Raw genomic sequence first — 21,625 nt, 5'->3', positions numbered from 1 at the left:
GAAACACAAGAGAAATTCATCTAGAATTGGTCGGCGATAAAGTCACATATATTAGAGTATATTTACTTAGGAGTCAAGTGAGGACACTTGATCATAGGTCATACTCATCGTTTAAGCTCAAAATGGGGTTACCATTTTTCGTTTAAGCATCTTGATGTATTCACATCTTGTTGAGTTGCTTTGATCCATGTCTTGGAGTAAAGCTTCTCTAAGATGGAATAACATACCTTGAGTGGTGGTGTTGATCTTGATCACGTAGTTGAACTTGTGTGGGTTGCTCAAGGTTGATGTAGCTCATCAAGAGTTGGGAGCACCACTTGGAATTTGAGTTCATCTTCCTACATGGGTTAGCTTTGCAAGGAAGGGCACTTGTATATCCAAGATGACAATCATAAAACTTAATGTAGAATTTGTCAAGGGATATGTTTGAAGGGTTTCGTGCTTACTTGACTTCAACCACCATTGTGTAGAGACTTGGTGATGTAGAAATTACTCATGATGTGAGTGGGTTGCAATCTCATAGATTTAGATTCATCCAAGTACCTACAAGGGTTAGATAGCATGCAAGGGTGCAAATATATCCAAGACATATAAATAGCATCATGAAAAAAATGTCAAGGATTAGTCAAAGGCTCATGCCTTGCATGTATCCAAATGGAGTTTCTACTCCAAGTTTGAAGCGTCAATGATGTTCAATTCTCCTCTCAAACGGCAAAAGACTTTCTCATCTAGCGGTTTGGTGAATATATCCGCCAATTGCTTATCGGTGCGAACATGCTTAAGATCAATGTCCCCTTTGGCAACGTGATCTCGAATGAAATGATGACGAACTTCAATATGCTTAGTTTGAGAATGTTGCACGGGATTGTGAGCAATCTTGATAGCACTTTCATTGTCACAAAGCAATGGAACATGTTTCACATATATCCCATAATCTTTAAGAGTTTGGGTCATCCAAAGTAATTGAGCACAACATGAACCAGCGGCAATGTATTCCACTTCGGCAGTGGATACTGATACCGAGTTTTGTTTCTTGGAGGACCAAGCCACAAGAGATCTACCAAGAAATTGACAAGTACCCGAAGTGGACTTTCTATCAACCTTGTCTCCGGCATAGTCCGAATCGGAGTAACCAACAAGATTGAAAGAAGACCTCTTAGGATACCAAATGCCAAAATTTGGTGTGTGTATTAAGTATCTCACTATCCTTTTCACAGCCTTAAGATGACATTCTTTAGGAGCCGCTTGATATCGTGCACACATGCACACACTTAGCATAATATCGGGATGAGAGGCACATAGATATAACAATGAGCCAATCATGGAGCGGTAAACCTTTTGATCAACTGGTTCACCATCTTTGGTCAAATCAAGATGTCCACTAGTAGGCATGGGTGTAGTCATACCTTTGCATTCTTGCATGTAACTTCTTGAATAAGTCCTTGGTGTAGTTTGTTTGAGAGACAAAGGTACCTTCCTTAGTTTGTTTGATTTGCAAACCAAGAAAGAATTTGAGTTCACTCATCATAGACATCTCAAACTTCTCCGACATTAGCTTTCCAAACTTCTCACTAAAATGAGGGTTAGTCGAACCAAATATTATATCATCAACATAAATTTGGCACACAAATAGTTCTTCATTAACCCTTTTAGTAAAAATAGTATAATCTATTTTTCTAATTTCAAAGCCTTTTTCAATAAGGAACTTGGTTAAGCATTTATACCACGCTCTAGGAGCTTGTTTAAGACCATAAAGAGCTTTGTGAAGTTTGTGAACATGATTAGGTTTCTTAGGATTGACAAAGCCAGGAGGTTGCTTAACATAAACTTCCTCCTCAATTTCACCATAAAAAAACACTTTTAATGTCCATTTGGTACAAGGTGATATCATGGTGATTGGCATAAGCAAATAAGATGCTTATGGACTCAAGTCTAGCAACAGGGGCATATGTCTCACCATAGTCCATACCTTCGACTTGAGTGTAGCCTTGGGCGACTAAACATGCTTTGTTGCGAACAACTTGACCATCTTCGTCTTGCTTGTTGCGAAACACCCATTTGGTACCAATGATGTTGTGGTTGTTGTCGGGCTTCTCGACCAATGTCCACACTTGATTTCTCTCAAAGTTGTGTGGCTCTTCATGCATGGCATTTATCCAATCTGAATCTTCCAATGCTTCTTCAACCTTCATAGGTTCAATGCTAGAGATGAATGTATGATGTTCACAAAAGTTAGCCAAACGACTTTTAGAGCGAGTGATTCTCTCGGTTTGGATATCATTATAGATTTGCTCGACGGGATGGTCTTTGGCGACTCTTGCTCGAACTCGTGGGAGCTTTTGCTTGGCTCGGGGTGGAACATCCTCTTCATCTTGTTCTTCTTCTTGGCCTTTTCATTGTTGACATTGTCGTTCTTTTGTTGTGGTGGAGAAGGAGGTTGTTGATGTTCATCTTGGTGTACTTCCTCGTTTTCTTCGTCTTGGTGTGTCCCACTTGTGGATTCTTCCGTATCAACTCTTGGTTCACCTTGTCGTGAGGTGGAAGCTTCCACTTGGACGGACGAGGTACTCTTCTTCACCTCCGTTGGATGAATCTTGCCAATAGACAAGTCTTGGATTGCTTCCGAAGGGTCTTTGTCTCCTACATCAATTGGCAATTGCTCTACTTGCGAGCCGTTAGATTCATCAAACTTCACATCTACCGTCTCTTCAACCTTTCGGGTGAAATTGTTGTAGACACGGTAAGTGTGAGAGTTTGAGCCATAACCAAGTAGGAAACCTTCATGAGATTTACAAGCAAATTTAGAACGACGATGCTTATAAAAAATATAGCTGTGGGAGTCCTGGATTAGGGGGTCTCCGGACAGCCGGACTATCTCTATTGGTCGGACTATTAGACTATGAAGATACAAGATTGAAGACTTCGTATCGTGTCCGGATGGGACTCTACTTGGCGTGGAAGGCAAGCTAGGCAATACGTATATGGATATCTCCTCCTTTGTAACCACCCTTGTGTAACCCTAACCCTCTCCGGTGTCTATATAAACCGGAGGGTTTTAGTCCGTAGGACAACAATCACAACATACAATCATACCGTAGGCTAGCTTCTACGGTTTAGCCTCTCTGATCTCGTGGTAGATCTACTCTTGTAACACTCATATCTTCAATATTAATCAAGCAAGACGTAGGGTTTTACCTCCATCAAGAGGGCCCGAACCTGGGTAAAACTTCGTGTCCCTTGCCTCCTGTTACCATCCGGCCTAGACGCACAGTTCGGGACCCCCTACCCAAGATCCGCCGGTTTTGACACCGACATTGGTGCTTTCATTGAGAGTTCCTCTGTGTCGTCGCCGTTAGGCTTGATGGCTCCTACCATCATCGGTAGCGATGTGGTCCAGGGTGAGACTTTTCTCCCCGGACAGATCTTCGTATTTGGCGGCTTTGCACTGCAGGCTAATTCGCTTGGCCATTTGGAGCAGATTGAAAGCTACGCCCCTGGCCATCAGGTCAGATTTGGAAGTTTGAACTACACGGCCGACATCCGTGGAGACTTGATCTTCGACGGATTCGAGCCACAGCCGGGCGCGCCGCACTGTCTCGATGGGCATGACCTAGCTCTGCCACCGGATGGTACTCCAGAGGCCGCGCCGACACCAGCTCCGACCCTTAGCTCGGAGCCAACTACGCCCATCGTGGACGGGTGGCTAGACACCACCTCAGGGGCTGCAGTCTCGACGGTGATCGAGCCAAACACCAGCATAATCCTCTGCACGACCCGTGACTCCAAGGTGCCGGACTCTCTTCCAGACCCAGAATCATCCGCGCCCCCGCCAATCGAATCCGATTGGGCGTCGATCATGGAATTTACCACCGCGGATATCTTTCAGCACTCGTCCTTCGGCGACATCCTGAATTCACTAAGGTCTCTCTCTTTGTCAGGAGAGCCCTGGTCGGATTATGGCCAACAGGATTGGGATGCGGACGACGAAGAAATTCGACGCCCACCCACCACCCACTTTGTAGCCACTGTCGAGGATTTAACCGACATGCTTGACCTCGACTCCGCAGACATCGACGGTATGGACAACGATGCGGGAGGCGAAGATGAACCGCCGCCCACAGGGCGCCGGACATCCACTTCATCATATGACGTATACATGGTGGACACACCAAAAGAAAACGACGACGAGGAACGGAAGGACGCACCGAAGGCTTGTTCCCTCGAGAAGTAGTCAAAGCGGCGGCGCAAGCGCCGCCCCAAATCCCGCCTCACCAGAAATAACGACCACACAGACCCAGCGTTGGAGCAGGGCGAATCACCGCCGGACCACGGCAATACGGAAAATCAAACCGAACAAAACAATTCTGTCAAAGATAATAGTCCGGACGACACAACGCCGGACAGGCACCCGGAGCAGCAGAATGCCCGTCAAAGGCTTGTTGCCACCGCGAGGAGCCTAAAAAAGCAGAAGCAAAGGCTCAAGGCTGCGCAGGACACACTCCAAATCAGATGGAGTAAAGTACTCAACACAGCTGCGAAGTACGGCGATAATCGCCCCACCAAGAGCTATCCAAAGCAGAAGTTGCTACCTGAATTCGATGAGGAGGCCTCAGACCCCTCACAACCAAAAATCAAAACTGCCACCTGGCCAGATAGATGACCTCACGGCCAACATAGAGCAGCCAATAATGCCACTCACAAGACAATACGCGATTCACGCGGGGGCTTGCACCAAAAGAACAGCGCAACTAGATCCATCTATGGACCACGCAAGCACGCCCCAGAATACGATATAACAGCCGAACAACGCGGTACACCCAGATACAAGGGCGCCGCACACCCCCTCTGTTTCACCGACGAGGTGCTGGATCATGAATTTCCAGAGGGATTCAAACCCGTGAACATAGAGGCATACGATGGAACAACAGACCCTGGGGTCTAGATTGAGGACTATATCCTCCATATCCATATGGCTCGAGGAGATGATCTCCACGCCATCAAGTACTTACCCCTCAAGCTCAAAGGGCCAGCCCGCCACTGGCTTAAAGGCCTCCCCGAAAACTCCATTGGAAGTTGGGAAGAGCTTGAAGATGCTTTTCGGGCAAATTTCCAAGGAACTTATGTCCGGCCTCCGGACGTGGATGATTTGAGCCATATAACTCAACAGCCCGGAGAGTCAGCCCAAAAACTTTGGAACATGTTTCTTACTAAAAAGAACCAAATTGTCGATTGTCCGGACGCCGAAGCATTGGTAGCTTTTAAACATAGCGTCCGTGACGAATGGCTCGCCAGACACCTCAGCCAAGAAAAGCCGAGAACGATGGCAGCACTAACAAGCCTCATGACCCGCTTTTGCGCGGGTGAGGACAGCTGGCTAGCCAGATGTAGCACCAGCGACCCCAGTACATCCAAAGTTAGAGATGGAAACGGGAAATCACGGCGCAACAACAATAACAAACGCCGAAACAAAGGAGACAGCACGAAGAGCACGGCAGTAAACGTCGGATTCAAAAGCTCTCGGCCAGGTCAAAAGCCGCCCTCTAAAGGCGCTAGAGACGAACTGTCCAGCCTGAATAAAATTCTGGAACAAATATGTCAGGTCCATAGCACCCCTGGAAAACCAGCCAATCATACCCACAGAGAATGTTGGGTCTTCAAGCAGTCCGGCAAGCTCAACGCTATACACAAGGGGGAGGATACACCAAGCGAAGATGAGAATGAGCCTCTCAAGGGAGATGCTAGGAAACAAAAGAAATTTCCACCAGAAGTCAAAACAGTAAACGTGCTACACGTGATCAATGGAAAAAACAAAACGACACTCCCAGAAAAATATGCCCGAAGGCCTATCACCGCGGAGTCCTGCCACTGGTCGTCTCAACTGATCACTTTCGACCATCGTGATTACTCAGCAAGTATCCGGCGTGCAGGATGGGCTGCCCTAGTATTAGACCCAATAATTGACGGATACCGCCTCGCACGAGTCCTGATGGATGGTGGCAGTAGTCTAAACCTGATATACCAGGATACAATCCGCGAAATGGGGATAGACCCAACAAAAATTCACCATAGCAACATTACCTTTAAAGGAGTAATGCCAGGCCTAGGGGCTCGTTGCACGGGCTCCCTGCTACTAAACGTTATATTCGGCTTCCCCGATAACTTCCGTAGCAAACAACTAACCTTCCACATCGCTCCGTTCCAAAGTGGCTATCAAGCACTACTCGGACGCGAAGCTCTCGCTCGCTTTAATCCAATACCACACTATGCTTCCCTCACACTCAAGATGCCCGGTCCACGTGGCATCATTACAGTGAACGGAAATATTAAGCGATTTCTGTGCACCGAAGAGCGTGCGGCCACACTAAAAACGGCCTCACCAACTAATTAACAGGTCCCCTATTACAATACAAGGGGCTCCACGGGCGCAAACAAGTGGCAATTCTTACTCACCTTGAATTATACATGATTTATTTAAAAAAATATCTTTTTGCACGATAGCTTTTTTACCAAAGCTCCTCTCTTTTACAGATAATCATCGTGCTACACCCGTCTAGGATACGTCACAACGGAGACACAGGCGCAGACGTGCAGCAGGGACCCGCTCCAAGGATTCTTTTTAGATTAAGACCCTGCGTAAACCTTTTTTTATTGTCTCTTGTTGATACATATCCACTGAATTCTCAACATAATTGAGAAGGATGCTGACGTCTTGGCATGTGGCCACGTCAGAATAACGCACGTACCTGGACACAAGGGGCTTCTTACAAGCGGCACTATTTTGGCCCGGTTTATACCATAAAGACCGAATACCTTAGGGAGTGTTCGGTGTCGCAAGTTCGGCCTTATATGCATCAGCTCCGAATCATTGTCTTTGGTCAAATGTTGGGTTTGCCCGGCTCCTGTGTTTTGGTGCCTTACGTTCCACTTTGCCGGCTAAGGTAGCACCAGGAGAACTACTGTGATTGTGCACTGGTTCATCCGGACGAGCGCCTCAATAGAGAAAGCTGAAAACTGACTGTCATGATATAGCGTGAGACTGGTCAACCACTCGATGACCTATCGGAATTTTAGAATTCCTCCGCCTTAACGAAGGGCCGCTTTCCGGCCAGGCATATGTGCACCCCGCGATCGGGAGAGTGTGGAGCCACCAGGGGCTATCTAGTAGCCCCACTGTCAAACTCCTATGGCTACGTGAAAGTGTTCAAGCATTATAGTCCGGTTGCCTCGCTCGCTGTGCTATCACCTCCTTATCAGGACCAAGACGTTGGGTTAAGTGTGAACACGCGTTTTTTGCGAGCACCTCCGCATTATATGCATGGGGGTTGAAGCCGACGGCTGCAATATTTCAGGTTATACACATGTATACGTAAACGGCCGCACAGGAGGCATCATACTACTTTCAGGCAAAAGTATAAACACAGCCTTATAAAAACTTCACAAAAGCATTATGTTTACAATGAGAATACATATCACTCAAACATAATATTTTTCGAGCACTGGGCCTCTATCAAACGAGCACCCTCGAGAACTTCCTCGAAATAGTGTTCGGCAGCCACACGGCCTATGGCCGAACCCTGCGCCGCAACAGTGGTAGCGTCCATCTCCGCCCAGTATGCTTTAACACGGGCAAGGGCCATCCGCAAGCCTTCTATGCACGCCGACCTCTTCATCGCATTAATGCGCGACACCGCATCAAGGAGCTGCTGCACTAAGCTGAAATGGCTGTTCGGCTTAGGCCCTTTTGACCATAATTGATCCACAAGAGACCTCATGGCGAGTCCGGACAACCTATTCAGTTCGGCCCATTCGGCTAGCCGGTCAGTCAATGAAAGGGGATGCTCTGGAACGTGGAATTGCGTCTAGAACAGCTTGTCCACTTCACGATCTGTCTGACCTTGGAAGTACTTGGCCGCATCGGCAGTGCTCGCCACCAAATCTATATACGCATCTGCCGAGCTCCACAGCCGATCCAGAGGGGCATACCGTGGATCTCCGAACTTCCTCCGTAACATGAAGGGTTTTCCAGACGCAATATCCCCGGCTTCCCGCAGCTCCTCCTTCTTCGCTCTCATAGCAGAACGGGTGTCTTTGTCTGCCGCCGCGGCCTTCTCAAGGTCCGTTGCCTTTGCTTGGTTCTCTTTCTCAAGGACCCGGCAACGGTCGGCAGTGTCTTTCAATCCTACGGCCATCTTGGCCATCTTCTCTTGGCTCTTGCAATGTGCGGCCTTCTCAGCTTTCAACTCTTCGGCCGCCTTCAAAGCAGCCGCATTACTACTCCTCGCTTGTTCCTTGGCTCGGGCAAGTTCCGCCAGCAAGGCTTCCACGGTGGCAGCCCCATCTGCAGTCACAACATATTAAAGATACTGGCATTATGCTGCTCTTACTATGTGGCGTTCACCGGATAATAACACTTACCTTGTGCCTCGTCAAGCCTCTTGTTAACAAGCTCGATGTCGGCGTCTACTGCATCCAGTTGCCGTTTTAATTGGGCAAACTCCCTAGTCTGGCTAGCCACCGGAGCTCCCACCACCTGCGCATAAAAGCAGATTGGTTATTGCCTGGGAATTTGATCCTCTGTTCGCCGCCATTCTCGACGACAACCAGAGTCTCAGGGGCTACTATAACATGTGCAGTACTATCACATATTATCTCACATACCTCGAAGCCTGTCAATAGACTCATAAAGGCTTCATGTAATCCGCTTTCAGCGGACGAGATTATCTCCATCACCGTACCCATCAGCGTACGGTGCTCTTTTGAGATGGCCGCTCGCCCCACCAACTCCCTCAGAACGTCCGATCGCACACTAGACGGTGCCGGACTCTTTCGTATGCTCTCTTCGGGGGCCGGACACTGGGGACTTCTGGGGTCTACGGGACTATCTTCTGGCCTCACCGGATCCGGAGAGGCCCTCCGCGACGACACTTCGGGGTCGCCCGCTTCTGGAGCAGAGGAGTCTGGGGGAGGCGTTTCACTCTCCATCATCTCCGAAAGAAGATCCCCTGAAGACGAACTCATTTGAGAGGGGCTTAGGCCCGAACTGCAAGATATATGCGGTAGTTGTTTTCTAAGAGGAAAAAGATAGCATACTCGTACTATTAAAATATTTTGGATCACTTACGACTCGTTGGAGGGCAGATCCCCTCGCAGACTTTGTGCGGCAGAAGCACCCCCCGAGGCAGGACCCTCTATGGGAGACTTCTTCTCCCGTTTGGAGGCTTCGGCTTCCGGATCCTCGGAAGCAGTCCTTTTCCTCCCTCGGTCGTCCTCCTTTGTGGAAACGCTCGTTCCCTCTGTCGGAGCGGGTAGCGATGGGGGCCCGCATTCGCCCGTATTATTCCCCCCGGTATCTTCCTTCAAGGGCTCCGGGCAAGGTGCGACCTCGAGCATCTTCTCCAAAACCGGATTTTCTAAACCCTCAGGGAGGGGGGCCAAACACCGAATCATCTTCGCCTTTGTTAGCCAGTCCTGGTCAAAAGGCGAACTCTCAAAAATAACCTTGAATAAAAGACAGTGTGTTCGGCTAGAGGATTTCTTACTTGTTCGGCAGCGCGGTTACTCCTCAGGCCCACGTCCTCGGTGATATCCGGACACTCCACTTGAGGTCCGAAGAATGACTTGTACATCTCCTCGCGCGTCAGGCCGAGAAAACTTTGAATGGCACGTGGTCCCTCTGGGTTGAACTCCCAGAAGCACAGGGGCCGGCGTTTGCAAGGCTGGACTCGGCGAACCAGCATAACTTGTATTACCGCAACCAAATTGAAATCTCCCTCGAAGAGATCTCGGATGCGGCTTTGCAGCATAGGCACGTCCTTGGCTGGACCCCAGCTCAGGCCCCAGCTAATCCATGACATCAGTTGTGGTGGGGGGCCCGGGTGGAAAGCGGGGGCAGCCGCCCACTTGGCACTTCTGGGAGCCGTGACATAGAACCACTCCCGTTGCCATAATTCGGATACCTCTGGAAAGGAACCTTTCGGCCATGGAGCTCCTGCCATCTTGCCTATTGATGCACCTCCGCACGCTGCATGCTGCCCCTCGATCACCTTCGGTTGTAATTCAAAGGTCTTGAGCCACAGGCCGAAGTGAGGGGTCACACGGAGGAAGGCCTCACACACAATGATAAATGTCGTGATGTGGAGAAAGGAGTCCGGGGCTAGATCGTGGAAATCTAACCCGTAATAGAACATCAAGCCCCTGACGAAAGGATCCAGAGTGAGGCCTAGACCTCGGAGGAAGTGGGAGACGAACACAACGTTCTCATTGGGTTCGGGAGTAGGGATGACCTGCCCTCGGGCAGGCAGCCGATGCGAAACCTCGGCGGTCAGGTATCTGGCCTCCCTCAACTTCTTAATGTCCTCTTCCATCACGGAGGAGGGCATCCATCGACCTTGAAGGCTGGATCCGGACATGATTGAAGATCCGGAGCACCTAACCTAGGCTTTGGGTGTTAGAACTTGAGGCGGGGGAAGGGTTTGGTTGAGCACGAGAGGGAAAAAGCGAAAACCTTGTCTCCTTATAAAGAGGGTGAACCTCAAGCGTCCTCTCCGTAGCCGTTTTGGACTTAGCTATAATCTAGGAGTCCTAGACACGGTTGGGTTACCCACGAACCGCATTAATGAGAATCCCGTAATCAGGGGAACATGATCTCCGCTTTGGCAAGACGTGTCAAGAAACTGCCTCGCGTTATGTGCGGGGCTGGTTAAGAGAAACGATTCGAATAATCACCGGGCCACGACGTAACGTCATATTGCCAAAACAAGCTAGCGGATTAGATCTGCGAAAGCATTATTCTCTCTATGGTGGAATGTGGAACTTATTTTGCAGGGTCGGACACTATCCTCGTATTCAACTTCTTCTGTAATGTATTCGGAGAAGGAACCCGCCTTGCAATGCCGAAGACAACTGCGCGCCGGACTCATCGCCATTGAAGCCTGGTTCAGGGGCTACTGTGGGAGTCCTGGATTAGGGGGTCTCCGGACAGCCAGACTATCTCTATTGGACGGACTGTTAGACTATGAAGATACAAGATTGAAGACTTTGTCTCATGTCCGGATGGGACTCTACTTGGCGTGGAAGGCAAGCTAGGCAATACGTATATGGATATCTCCTCATTTGTAACCGACCTTGTGTAACCCTAACCCTCTCCGGTGTCTATATAAACCGGAGGGTTTTAGTCCGTAGGACAACAATCACAACATACAATCATACCGTAGGCTAGCTTCTAGGGTTTAGCCTCTCTGATCTCGTGGTAGATCTACTCCTGTAACACCCAGATGTTCAATATTAATCAAGCAGGACGTAGGGTTTTACCTCCATCAAGAGGGCCCGAACCTGGGTAAAACTTCGTGTCCCTTGCCTCTTGTTACCATCCGGCCTAGACGCACAGTTCGAGACCCCCTACCCGAGATCCGCCGGTTTTGACACCGACAATAGCACTTTGAGCCGAATACTCGAAAGTATCCAACTTGGGGTTTGTTACCGGTGAGGAGCTTGTATGCCGTCTTGCCGAGTAGCTTGTGAAGATACAAGCGATTTGTTGCATGACAAGCTGTCTCAACCGCTTCCGCCCAAAAGTGTTTTGGAGTCTTGTACTCATCAAGCATCGTTCTTGCCATCTCAATAAGGGTCCGGTTCTTCCTCTCAACAACTCCATTTTGTTGAGGTGTGTACATAGCCGATAACTCGTGTGAAATCCCCTTTTCGTCAAGAAAGGTATCCACATTTGCGTTCTTGAACTCCGTTCCATTGTCGCTGCGAACCTTTTTGATCTTCACTTCAAATTGATTTTGGGCCTTCCTAGTGAAGTTTTTGAAGATCTTTCGGACCTGCGGTTTATCATCAAGGAAGAACACCCACGTAAATCTTGAAAATCATCGACTATAACTAGACCAAATGAGTTACCACCGAGACTCTTGTAGGCATTGGGACCAAAGAGATCCATGTGAAGTAGCTCGAGCGGTCTTCTCGTGGTCATGATGTTCTTCACGGGGTGACTCCCTCCAACTTATTTTCCTGCCCGACAAGCACTGCAAAGTCTATCCTTGTCAAATATGACATCTTTTACTCCAAGGATATGATCACCTTTAATAAGCTTATCAAGATTTCGCATGCCCACATGACCTAGCCTTCTATGCCACAACCAGCCTTTAGAGGATTTAGCAATTAAGCAAGTTCTAGGTCGAGCCTTTTTAGTGAAATCAACAATGTAAAGATCACCTCTACGTATACCGGTAACGACCATTTTATGATTGTCTCTTCGAAACACTTGGCAGTCTACTTCAGTAAATAGGACATTGAAACCGAAATCAGCAAGTCTAGATACTGAAAGTAAATTGTACCCAAGAGATTCAACGAGCATGACGTTTTGTATGGAGCTATCATGTGAGATGGCCACCTTACCGAGGCCAACCACCGTACCCTTTGAGTTATCACCAAAAGTGACATACTTTCGAGGGCCGTCGTTTTCAGCAAGCTCACGAAACATATCTTTGTCTCCGGTCATATGATCAGTACATCCACTATCAAGGACCCATTCCTTTCCTCCAGCCATGTAGCCGCGAAGATTAGCCATAAGACCAAAGTTTCTCATCGCATCATCAAGATCATGGTCACTATCCTCATCCTCATCATAGTATCCATGTTCAACATCGTCATGTGATGGATCAACTCCTAGAGAGGGTAATTCATTAGAAGTATGACCGTAACAATGTTCATCTCTATGGATTCTAATGACTTCGGAAATGATATTGCTAATAATTCCAACATTTCCTTTTGCACTCGTAAGATTAGTAAGCTCAAATAAGCAATCACGAAACTTGGGATCATTAGAACTCATCTTACTCAAGGCAATAGACTTATGATGAATCTCATCTAGAATTTTCAAGGAATAATTTGGGAATCGTTCCTCAAGGAATCTCCATAAGGTGTAGGCACAATCAAAAGTAGGCAAGCTAGCAATCAAGTTTCTAGGCAAACCTCTAATGATTAAATTGACCATTCTAAGATTACGGATCATGTCAATAGACTCATCAAGGGTAGGATGCAAAGGATCAACAATGCGAGCACAAGGAGTAGTAATGTACTTGGTCAAATGATATTCATTGAAAATCCCAAGCATCTCATTTTTCCACTCATGAAAGAACTCTCCATCAAGAATAGGCACTCTACGTCTAAGACTCCCCAACATAGACTCATCCAACTTCCTCCAATGGTGATTAAACCAAAGCAATGGAGACCAAAGCTCTGATACCAATTGAAAGGATCGAGAAGAGGTGTCTAGAGGGGGGTGAATAGACTCTAAGTAAGAAAAGTTACAGTTTTTAATTTCTTTAAGTTGAAGTGGAGTTTTGGCACAAGTTTAAACATTCACAATACATATCAAGCAAGCATGACAAGAGTATATGAGCAGCGGAAAGTAAAGCATGCAAGTTGCAAGTATGTAAGGGGATGGGATTGGAGTGTGCAAACGCAATTGGAGACACAGCGATTTTTGGCGTGGTTCCGATAGGTGGTGCTATCGTACATCCACGTTGATGGAGACTTCAACCCATGAAGGGTAACGGTTGCGCGAGTCCACGGAGGGCTCCACCCACGAAGGGTCCACGAAGAAACAACCTTGTCTATCCCACCATGGCCGTCGCCCACGAAGGACTTGCCTCACTCGGGTAGATCTTCACGAAGTAGGCGATCTCCTTGCCCTTACAAACTCCTTGGTTCAACTCCACAATCTTGACGGAGGCTCCCAAGTGACACCTAACCAATCTAGGAGACACCACTCTCCAAGAGGTAAACAAATGGTGTGTTGATGATGAACTCCTTGCTCTTGTGCTTCAAATGATAGTCTCCCCAACACTCAACTCTCTCTCACATGATTTGGATTTGGTGGAAAGATGATTTGAGTGGAAAGCAACTTGGGGAAGGCTAGAGATCAAGATTTATGTGGTTGGAGTGGAATATTTTGACCTCAACACAAGTGTAGGTGGTTCTCTCTCAGAAAATGTATGTTGGAAGTGTAGGCATGTTCTGATGGCTTTTTCACGAATGAAGAGTAGGTGGAGGGGTATAAATAGCCTCCACACAAAATCTAACCGTTACACACAAATTACCAAACTCGGTGGGACCGAATCATGAAACTCGGTCAGACCGATTTAGTTCAAAATGTGACCGTTAGGCATTTCGGTGGGACCGATGTGCTATGGTTAGGGTAAAGCCTCATCTCGGTTTGACCGATTACACAAACTCGGTGGGACCGATTTGGGTAATAAGCAAAACAGAGAGTTGGCCAAGCAAACTCGGTGGGACCGATTGCATGTCTCGGTGGGACCGAAATTATTGCAATAGGCAACAGAGAGTTTGCAATCCCATCTCGGTGAGACCGAGATCCCATCGGTGAGACCGAATTGATTAGGGTTTCTGGCAGTGGCTATGTCAAGAGAACTCGGTGGCGCCGGATAGAAAGTTTCGGTGGGGCCGAGTTTGACTTTTGGTTTGGGACATATGTGGATATGAGAAAGTGGTTGAAGGCTTTGGAGCATATCACTAAGCACTTTGAGTAAGCAAGCCATTGAGCAACACCTCATCCCCTCTAAATAGTATTGGATTTCCTATGGATTCAATTGTGATCTTGGATGACTAAAATAAAATGTAGAATCCTGAGCTTTGAGCTTGAGCCAATGCCTTGTCCTCAGCATCTTGAAGGGGTTCCACATCCTCTAGTCCATGCCACTCCATTGTTGAACTTACCTGAAACATACTAAGTAGAAGTATTAGTCCAACAAGAGGTATGTTGACATTAATTACCAAAATCACCTAAGAAGCACTTGTGCTTTCAATCTCCTTCTCGGGATCGCGTTGGATGAGCTCGGGGTCGACGGATCTGAAAGTGTAGAACTCGGATCCGCTGCCCATGCCGGAGAAAGCCGAATGAGAGTTTTGTGGGCAGAGTGAAGTGAAATGAAGTGGCTAGCGTTTGGTCCGGAGAGCGGATATGGATGATTATACGTGGGGTCGGGTGGGTCGGTGTGGGCCGGAACCGACGTGGCGGACGCGTCTGGGCGTGCCCAGGTGTTCTCATATCCGCCTTATATTTAGGTTAGATATGAGGGGTGCCGGTCGGCCCTGACGTTTATGCCGATTTGAGGTGCCCGTCTTGATTTTTTTTTTTACCGGTCACTGACCGGGTCATCTGCCAGACATACGAGAAGGGTTTGGGACGCCCCGTTGTAGATACTCTTAGTTACAACACGACATGTAAAATACACCAGCTTGCAGGGTAGAGATATTTCCTGTACACCTTTTTGGATGAGATGTGAGCTGAGAATAAACCAACTGGGTGCACCAGTGGAATCCTAAGAGCAGCGCAGGTGTCCCTGTCCAACTAAAGTTGAGGGCTATTTTCGCGATAGGAAACTCTTTTGTTTGCATGAATGATTTCACATGCAGAGACGGGGAAAAAGAGAGGGAAACTAACTGAAATGATGTAAACCTTATCTTTCCGCCAACACAGCAATTTTGCATCATTTCGTTTCAATTAATATGACATCTTTGCCGATAGGCCAATGAGCCAAAATTTGCAGTAAACCCAAGCCTTGTGCTGTCCCAGCCGGGGGTATCCATAGCGCTAGATCCCGGTGCCTTTCCTAGAAGGATTTTTTTTTTTTGAAACAAGTTTCCTAGAAGGATTTTGCATATCTCATGGGTGGTGGTGGTACTGTCTTTCGCCCACTTTTGCAGGAGAAGAGAACAATCTAGCTTGGCTGCAGCGCAGCACAGTGGTCTACCCAAAAGAAGAATCTGTACTGCCACTGAGCTCAGCTGCATATATGCGATGCCTTGGTGCTCCCTCCACCAAATTAATATTTTTCATTTTCCCCCACTCCAGAAAGCAGCAGCACTCACTGTCGCCATCACCGTCGCTGTCAGGTGGCCCCCACCGCATCACCGAAAAGAGGAAGAGCAGATATCATCATCACCCAAATGGCATATATAAACCCCTTCACCTGCCTTCCTGCCAATTATTTTTCTTCCAGGTTCCAGCGACCGTCGGCCCCCGGATGTTTCCTCTATTAGCAATCCGCCCCTCAGAAGTTTCGGCCTCGTCACCCGTCCAGTGATCAGTGTGCGTGCGCGGAAAAGTAATAGCAGCCAGGTCCCTCCGGTGATTACCACCTGTCACTGGCCCGCTCGACTCCCCTAACCCCAATCCCAATCCCAGCCCCAGCCCTCCACGCGTGCGTGCGCCGGCGATGCCGACGCCGGTGGCCGCGGCGCGGCAGTGCCTCTCGCCGGCCGCCGTCACCGCCCTCGACGCGGCCGTCGTCTCCGCGCGCCGCCGCGCCCACGCGCAGACAACCTCGCTCCACCTCATCTCCGCCCTGCTCGCCCCTCCCGCCCCGCCGCTCCTCCGCGACGCGCTCGCGCGGGCACGCAGCGCCGCCTACGCCCCGCGCGTCCAGCTCAAGGCGCTCGAGCTCTGCTTCGCGGTCTCGCTCGACAGGCTCCCCTCCGCCTCCTCTGCCTCTGGCGCCGACGACGCGGAGCCGCCCGTCTCCAACTCGCTCATGGCGGCCGTCAAGCGCTCGCAGGCCAACCAGCGCCGCAACCCGGACACCTTCCATTTCTACCACCAGGCGGCCACCGCGCAGGCCCCCGCCGCCGTCAAGGTCGAGCTCTCGCAGCTCGTGCTCGCCATCCTCGACGACCCCCTCGTCAGCCGCGTCTTCGGCGACGCGGGCTTCCACAGCGGCGACATCAAGCTCGCCATCCTCCGCCCTGCGCCGCCCATGCCCATGCTCGGCCGCCTCCCCACGCGGAGCCGCCCGCCGCCTCTCTTCCTCTGCAGCTTCGCCGCCGCCGACGACGCCGACGTGCCTTCGCCAGCTGCAGGGAGCCTCGCCGGCGGCACCGGGGAGGAGAACTTCCGCCGCATCGGCGAGGTCCTCGCCCGAGGCCGCAACCCCATGCTCGTCGGCGTCGGGGCCGCCTCCGCCGCTGCCGACTTCGCCGCCCTCTCGCCGTACCGTGTCCTCCCCGTCGGTCCAAGCTCCATCGACCAGACGGAGCTCGGCGTGGCGGCCGCCATGGCAAGCGCCACCTCCGGCCTCATGATAAGCATCGGTGACCTCAAAGAACTGGTCCCCAACGACGGCGAGCTCCAGGAGATGGGGCGCCGGGTGGTGGCGGAGGTGACGCGAGTGCTGGAGACGCACAGAGCTGGCCGTGTCTGGGTGATGGGCTGGTCGGCCACGTACGAGACCTACCTCACCTTCTTGTCCAAATTCCCCTTGCTCGACAAGGATTGGGAGCTCCAGCTGCTGCCGATCACGGCAGTGCGCGCCGGAGGCAGCCCCGCTGCGCTCATCCCTCAGGCAACCACCGCCGCGGCTTTCTCCAAGCCTGCAAGGTGAATCCTATTCTCTTCTCTTTCTACCTTCCGCCAATTGTTTATGCTTAGGATTGAGTTGATTGGCATCCATTGTGGTGACTGGCGTGTGCGCGTGCGCACCTTTTGTTTATCATATTCGGATGTTCCTTAGATGTCTGGTTACTACTAACAAGGATTACTACAGTAGTTCTTACTCCAATGATCGGCGTACTATTAGTTTAGTAATGTTTTGAGTGCAGATTTGTCTGTATGCCCATTGGCCTGATTATTTTTCTACCATGTCTGATTGGTCGAGTTTATACAGAGGTCTTTAAATATTCTACATGGATACAGCTTTTTCGTGATGTCGATTGTTTTCTGAATGTTTTTACTCATCCCGTTTAGTACTAGTACAGTTGTTTTCTCAGTGCTTGACCTGGTAATATGCATGCTTAAGTTATTGACTTATAAGCGTGCCTCTTATCTTGAGGTGTGTTGTTATGGCCTCTTATCTTGAGGTGTGTTGTTATGGCCTCTTATCTTGAGGTGTGTTGTTATGGCCTCTTATCTTGAGGTGTGTTGTTATGGCCTTTGGAGGTTACGTTGATGCTCGAGTAAAGTACAGACTGAAGTTGTGTTACTGAGGATGTCATGGTTTTGATTTTCATCCGCGTGATTCCGTTGTCCTTTAGAGGTTTCAATGGTAAGGAGTTTGCCACCTGGAAGTTTTTTTTCCACAGTGGGTACATCTTCAGTTCAGATACTATAGATCATCACAATCAGGGTTTGCAACTTCTGTTTCTAAGATTGACAGTGATACCTCTATCCCTGATTACCTGTGCTAAAGACCCCTAGTGTTTCTGCTCCATGTTATATATATTTTTTTATTTTTTTATACATGACCGGTTTATTTTAAATATCAACGAGAAGATTACATATTTCCACTCTCTGGGAGCGGGTTACTATTTTAAATTCTTCTTGACCATCTTCCTTTTGTGTGATGTATTGATGGTTTTTGCTCGTTTGTTTACTCATTCATTAGCTTCTTGTTTGTTCATTTAGGTTATTTTAAAGAACTTCTTTGCTCCTTTGACAATTTTAAGCTGTCCTATTTAATTCATAAGGTAGATGGTTTGTTCCACCAATATTGCTTTGCGTCTGACATTTTTTATACGATCTCTGTATGATACTACTATCCCGCGTCAGATATTGATCCGGCTATTCCATCGAAGGGTGATGGAGTACTGTCGTACCGTCGTCGTACGGAAATTCGTCGTATGTATATCATTCCTGTTGTTCCACCGTCATCGGGTGTAAGAATTCAGAGTACCTCGGTAAAAAAAAATTTAAAGGCACTAAAGATAAAAGGAGAGAAACAAACAAGGTTTTAAACATTAAAGAAATGCATTTTCATGAAAAGACATTATTCTATTCTGATACAGCAAGTACTGTTTGAACAATGAGGTTCTGATGCATTGGACCCAAAAATGCCAGCCTCTATACTTAAGCAACTGCAGAGTCAGAATAGGCGTATTGAAGTAGGACTTGATGTGGGTTCTCTGTACTTCATTTTGCTCCTGTCATCTTGGCCTAACGATGTCAAACTTGTGTTTGCAGCTTTATGGATGCGCTCCTTCCTTTTGGGGGACTTGTCAGCGATACCTACGAAGCTAACAGCCTCACAGCAAATTCTTGTCCTCCGGCCCTTCGGTGTCAACAGTGCAATGATAGATACGAGCAAGAAGTTGCTACTATCATTAGAGGAAGTGGCATTACAGCTGAAGACCATCACCAGGGAGGTCTACCTTCGCTGCTGCAGAATGGCAGCACGATAGGTGCTAACAATGGATTTGATGCAGTCAAGGTGTGAAGCGGCTTACATATTCTGTGACTTCTAAGTAAAATAATTGTTGCATATGCCGTCGTTTTGATAGATGCTTAATTTTGAATATCATTGGTATAAAAGATGTACAGTTTTTCTTCAGTGCAGGTTAGAGATCAGATGGTATTGAATTCAAAAATATCGAATCTACAGAAGAAGTGGAACGAGTACTGCCTGCGGCTCCACCAAGGCTGCCATAGGATCAACAGTGTTCCATACCAGTTATTTCCGCATTATATTGGTGTTCCAGCCAATGGGGAAAGAGCAGAAAATCTGAGCAAAGGTTCTGAATCAGTTGCACTTCAAAGGGAGGTTATTAGACCTTCTGTAGTGTCTGTTCCACATACCAATGCTACCACAAAGAGTATTTCACCCCCATCTATCTCTAACCAAAGGAATGACAACCTTACATTGGAGCTTCAAGCTGGGTTTTCAAAGAGTGATGAAAAGCAGTCCCAACATGAAACCCTGTCATACTGTCATGATCATCACGAAGATCACGTGTCACCATCATCTGCCGTATCTGTGGCAACTGACTTGGTTTTAGGCACGCCTCATGAATCTTCTTCCAAGGGCACAAATTCTGCCAGCTGCAAACATGTAGCTGATGCAGAGATATCTGTACCCAAGAAAGTTGATAATTTGAATCTGAAGCCTCCGCAGATCTTTGCGCAACCCTTTGCTTGTTCCAAGAGTTCCACAAATATGGGGCAAACATCACCTAGTGCTCAGCATTCAGCAGCTTCTGGAGGTTTGTCTGCTTTTGGTCATTGGCAGAAACCTTCACACCTCGCAGCACAAGGTTCTGATTTGAGTAATTACAAGCTACTTGTGGAACGCTTGTTCCAGGTTGTTGGAAGGCAGGAGGAAGCCTTGAGTGCTATTTGTGGTTCCATTGTGCGGTGCAAGTCAATGGAGAGGCGCCGTGGTGCAAGCAGGAAGAATGACATGTGGTTTAGCTTTCATGGTTCTGATTGCATGGCCAAACGCAGAGTTGCTTTGGCGCTTGCAGAGCTCGTACATGGCAGCAAAGAGAACATGATTTATCTGGACCTGAGTCTCAAGGATTGGGCTGACTCAAGTTACAGAGGAAAGACTGGCACTGACTATATTGTTGACGAGCTGAGCAAGAAACGGCGATCTGTCATCTTCCTTGATAATGTCGATAAAGCTGACTGCCTTCTCCAGGACACTCTGACTCATGCCAGTAAGACTGGTAGATTCCGAGACTTGCGTGGCAAGGAAGTTGACATTAATGACTCCATTGTTGTGCTGTCAACAAGAACAACCAGAGGCTCCAAAAGCGTGTCTGTTGGAATGGAAGAGGGTCTTACTTTCACTGAAGATAAGATCCTGGCAGCTAGTGGACATCAACTGAAGATCCTGGTAGAATCATGTACGGCGATCACCGGTGAAGGCCACGGTGATAAGGTGATAGTTTCCCCCGGGCACCCTCTAGCCAAAATTCATGCATCTTTGTACTGTGGGGGTTCAGTCAGCAAGCGAAAGTTCAACATTTCTGATGACCAAGAAAAGCTGCAGCAAGAATCACCGAGCATTTCCAAGCGACTGCACAGAACATCAAGTGTTCCGTTCGACCTGAACCTCCCCATCGACGAGGATGGTTCGAGCGATGCTGATGACCACAGCGGCAGCAATGACAACTCATATGGCACTCCGGAGAGATCCATGGACAGCCTCTTGTGTTTGGTTGACGAGTCCATCGATTTCAAGCCATTCGACTTTGACAAAGTCGCCGACTACGTACTGCAGGAGTTGAGCAATACACTCCGCAAAGTTCTGGGCTCCGGCTGCACATTGGAAATTGATGTCGGTGCAATGGAGCAAATAATTGCAGCGGCATGGGCATCAGAGGGCAAGAGGCCTCTCCAGGCCTGGCTGGATCAGGTGTTCGCTGGAAGCCTTGGGGAACTGAAGGTCAAGTGTGGTAAGCATGCCAGCAGTTCCACTCTTATACTAGTGGCCTGTGAGGACATGGCAGCAGTCAGGGAAGACAATGGTTTTGGAGGTTTGCTCTCCTCCAGAATAATTCTAGAATGGTGAAATGATGGTATCTGTATAGCGATAATTGTAATTATTTCTAGCTATTAGTCCACAATAGTATAGCATTATTTTGCCGGGAAATAATTTGTAGCATAGTTGATGATGCATTGCCTTCATATATATCGGCAAGTATATATTGATTGTAACACTTGTGGATTTGCCAATATATCACTGTTATATATGGTGATGCAGAGGTAGAGTACTGAAGTCCATAATCAGTGGGTAATTCCAGGTTTGGCCAACTTCTCCTGCTAATTTGTAGGTTCATATTGAAATATGTAAATGCTAGTGGCTCACATTCTACTTAGCATCTAAGA

General features: G+C 48.3%; 1 protein-coding gene across 1 annotated transcript; it reads left to right on the top strand.

Moving 5' to 3' along the window:
* The first annotated feature begins 16,012 nt into the window (after positions 1–16,012).
* LOC123086341 (protein DWARF 53-LIKE) lies at positions 16,013–21,563 on the top strand. Its single transcript, XM_044508096.1, has 3 exons — positions 16,013–17,401; positions 18,980–19,226; positions 19,353–21,563. The coding sequence occupies exons 1-3, from the start codon at positions 16,245–16,247 to the stop codon at positions 21,306–21,308; spliced, it is 3,360 nt and encodes a 1,119-aa protein (XP_044364031.1). The 5' UTR covers positions 16,013–16,244; the 3' UTR covers positions 21,309–21,563.
* The last annotated feature ends 62 nt before the right edge of the window (positions 21,564–21,625 follow it).

Source organism: Triticum aestivum, chromosome 4A (assembly GCF_018294505.1).
Source record: "Triticum aestivum cultivar Chinese Spring chromosome 4A, IWGSC CS RefSeq v2.1, whole genome shotgun sequence".
Lineage (NCBI taxonomy): Eukaryota > Viridiplantae > Streptophyta > Magnoliopsida > Poales > Poaceae > Triticum > Triticum aestivum.
The sequence above is the reverse complement of the archived record's forward strand: the minus strand, read 5'-3'. Positions and strand labels throughout refer to the sequence as shown.

Excerpts from the sequence above, each read along its gene's own strand:
- LOC123086341 (XM_044508096.1), top strand. The coding sequence starts at position 16,245 with ATGCCGACGCCGGTGGCCGCGGCGCGGCAGTGCCTCTCGCCGGCCGCC. Across the intron at positions 17,402-18,979 it reads GCTTTCTCCAAGCCTGCAAG|CTTTATGGATGCGCTCCTTC; the intron begins GTGAATCCTATT and ends TTGTGTTTGCAG. Across the intron at positions 19,227-19,352 it reads ATGGATTTGATGCAGTCAAG|GTTAGAGATCAGATGGTATT; the intron begins GTGTGAAGCGGC and ends TCTTCAGTGCAG.